This window comes from Calidris pugnax, unplaced genomic scaffold, assembly GCF_001431845.1.
Source record: "Calidris pugnax isolate Ruff unplaced genomic scaffold, ASM143184v1 scaffold92, whole genome shotgun sequence".
In the NCBI taxonomy this organism is placed as follows: domain Eukaryota; kingdom Metazoa; phylum Chordata; class Aves; order Charadriiformes; family Scolopacidae; genus Calidris; species Calidris pugnax.
In genome coordinates, this window is record NW_015090823.1 from 1,968,668 (window position 1) to 1,971,591 (window position 2,924).

Sequence of the window (2,924 nt, forward strand, 5' to 3'; positions counted from 1 at the left end):
GGGAAAACGGAGAAAAGTCCGATATTTCGCAGGGAAAGGGGGGAACTCAAAGGAAACTCGCCTGGTTTTGCTCTTCCCCCATCGGATCCGCAGGCGAAGCTCAGGCTCGGGGTGATGCTTGGGGGGAGCCGGCGGGTACCGCGGGGCCCTAACGCTCGGCCCCGGGGGTCCCCCCGCACCGACACCCCCTTCCCTCTGGGCTCCGGCGCTATTGGGGCGACTTGTGGGGCCGGGGCTTGGGCAAAGCCGCCCCGCAGAGATAGGTCCTAGAGACGGTGGGGACCGGCGCACAGGTCCCCCTCCTCCAGGATGTCCACCTCGTCCTCGGGGTCCTGGAGGAGGAAAGGGCCGGGGGGGCCCTTGCGGGGCTCGGCGCCGGCCGCCTCGGGCAGCTCGGGTTCGGGGGAGCTCTGCTCCCGGCTCTCCTCGCCCCCCGGGTGTTTGGGGTCGTCCTGGGTTTTCCTCAGCTGCTTTTTGTGCTTCATCCGCCGGTTCTGGAACCAGGTTTTCACCTGAGGAGAGCGGGAGGAGGGGGAAAAAAAAAAAAAAAAAAAAAGGAAAAGAAAAAAAGGAAAGAAAAGAAAAGAAGGAAAGGGGAAAAGGAAAGGGGAAAGAAAAGAAAAGAAAAAAAAGAAAAGAAAAGAAAAGAAAAGAAGGAAAGGGGAAAGGAAAGGGGAAAGAAAAGAAAAGAAGGAAAGGGGAAAGGAAAGGGGAAAGGAAAGGGGAAAGGAAAGGGGAAAGGAAAGGGGAAAGGAAAGGGGAAAGGAAAGAAAAAAAGGAAAGGGGAAAGAAAAGAAGGGGAAAGGAAAGGGGAAAGAAAAGAAGGGGAAAGGAAAGGGGAAAGGAAAGGGGAAAGGAAAGGGGAAAGAAAAAAAGGAAAGGGGAAAGGAAAGGGGAAAGAAAAGAAGGGGAAAGGAAAGGGGAAAGGAAAGAAAAAAGGAAAGGGGAAAGGAAAGAAAAAAAGGAAAGGGGAAAGGAAAGGGGAAAGGAAAGAAAAAAAGGAAAGGGGAAAGGAAAGAAAAAAAGGAAAGGAAAGAAAAGAAAAGAATAGGAAAAAAAGGAAACGGGAAAGGAAAGGAAAGAAAAGGAAAAAAGAAAAGGAAAAGAAAGAAAAAAAGAAAATAAAAGAAAAAAAGAATAGGAAAAAAGAATAGGAAAAAAAGAATAATAAGAAGGGGGGAAATAAAAAGAAAAATAAAAAGAAATAAAAATTAACAAACGAAGTGGAGGATGCTGCCTGGGATAAGGGGAGGTGCCGGTCCCCCCCTGCCCCGGTACCTGGGTCTCGGAGAGGCTGAGGGCCGTGGCCAACTCCACCCGCTCGGGCGTGGAGAGGTAGCGCTGGATCTCAAACCTCTTCTCCAGGCCCGAGAGCTGCGAGTCGGAGAAGACGGTGCGGGCTTTGCGGCGGCGGCAGTGCTTCCCCGGCAGCTCGGCGTGAGCGTGGTGCTGGAAGAGGGCTGGCACCGGCACTCCTGGGGGGGACACAGGGCAGAGACTCGGGCAGGGGGCCGGGGACGGAGCTTTGCCCTCCGCAGCCCCCGGGTGGGCTCTCCCCCTGCCCCTTTTATTTTTTTTTTTATTATTATTATTTTCGTTTATTTCGTTTTCGAGATTTGGGTTGGTTTTTTTTTTTTTTTTTGAGGGGGGGGAATGTTGATGCTCTGAAAACACGGGGTTTTGCAAAGCGCTTCGCTTCTGCTGAACCCACCCCAGCGAGGCAAAGCCCGGCTGGAAGGGAAACCTTCCCCCTCCCGACAATTAAACCACAACGAAATGAAGGCGGAAAAATCAGGGAAAACCCTGGAAAAGGCTGGGAGAAGAGAGGGAGGGGGAAGAACGGCCCCCCCCGGTGCCAAACTTGGGCTGCCCGGTGAGAAAGTTTGGAGGAGGGTTTCCTTCCAGAGCACGGAACGGGGCCGGGGACGGGCTCGGGCCGGGCGGGGGGACCCTCTGCCAGCCCCGGGGGTGGGAGCGGGCACAGCCCGGGCGGTGCTGCTGGAGGGGAAAAAGCGAAGCCTGGACACCGTCTGGAGGAACGAGGCAAGGAAAGAGAGATGTTATGGGTCCAAAAATCATAATAATAGTAATAAAAAAAATTAAAGGCAAAGAGAAGGAAACCCTCAAGACGTCGGGCAACGCTGATGCGCAGTGGGCTCCTCTGCCCCCTAACTAAGCCGGCGTTTCGGGGGCGGCGGGCGGCTCCTGCCCCCCCTCCGAGGGGGGGGATGCAGCCGTGATTTCGGGGAAGGATGCTGAAAGGTGCCCCGCCGCCCCAGAGCGGCTTCTCTTCCCTGTCCCACTCCGGGGCTGCCGCCCCTTCTCCCCACCCGTGTCCCCACCTCGTGCCCCCAAACAGGTTCCTCCCGCCGAGGGGCTTCACTTACCCGAGGTGGTGAGGAAGTAGGGGGGGTGGTGATGCTCCGGCTTGTGCAGGGCAGGGTGCGGGTGAGGCGCCAGGAGGGTCGGGGTCGGCATCAGGGGGTACCCATAGTCCAAGAGGGGGACGCGGGAGGCCAAGGAGCCGGGGAAGTGCTCGGGGGGCACCTCCCGCAAGGGTTTGGGCTTGTGCAGCAGGATGTCCTCGATGAAGAAGGAGGTGGGCCTGGGCGCGGAGACGGGGTGCACGGGCGAGGTGAAGTTGAGGTTCATTTCGGGGGGTCCCCTCCTCGGGCGGCGGGGGAGGCAGCGAGCCGGGCTGAGCGGGAGAAGGGGCAGCCGGCTGCGCCCCCCGGGGCCGACGAGAATAAACAAAAATAACGATAATAAATAAATAACAATTTAGGGAAAAAAAATAAAAAACCAAAGCAAAACAACCGGAGCAAAATTAAATAATAATAATTTTTAAATTTTATATATATATATATATTCCCCTCAGCCAGAAATAAACCGCAAGAGCCGGGGGATGCGAGGCGGGTGGGTTT

The 2,924-nt window shown here is 55.6% G+C and overlaps 1 protein-coding gene across 1 annotated transcript; it reads right to left on the bottom strand.

The window, feature by feature from the left end:
* Positions 1 to 266: 266 nt before the first annotated feature.
* Positions 267 to 2,717, bottom strand: BSX (brain specific homeobox). Its single transcript, XM_014939955.1, has 3 exons — positions 2,388 to 2,717; positions 1,279 to 1,475; positions 267 to 512 (listed from the first exon to the last, which is right to left on the bottom strand). Exons 1-3 carry the CDS (start codon positions 2,650 to 2,652, stop codon positions 267 to 269), a joined length of 708 nt encoding a protein of 235 aa, XP_014795441.1. The 5' UTR covers positions 2,653 to 2,717.
* Positions 2,718 to 2,924: the final 207 nt, after the last annotated feature.

Excerpts from the sequence above, each read along its gene's own strand:
- BSX (XM_014939955.1), bottom strand. The coding sequence starts at position 2,652 with ATGAACCTCAACTTCACCTCGCCCGTGCACCCCGTCTCCGCGCCCAGG. Across the intron at positions 1,476-2,387 it reads CTACTTCCTCACCACCTCGG|GAGTGCCGGTGCCAGCCCTC; the intron begins GTAAGTGAAGCC and ends TGTCCCCCCCAG. Across the intron at positions 513-1,278 it reads TCAGCCTCTCCGAGACCCAG|GTGAAAACCTGGTTCCAGAA; the intron begins GTACCGGGGCAG and ends CGCTCTCCTCAG.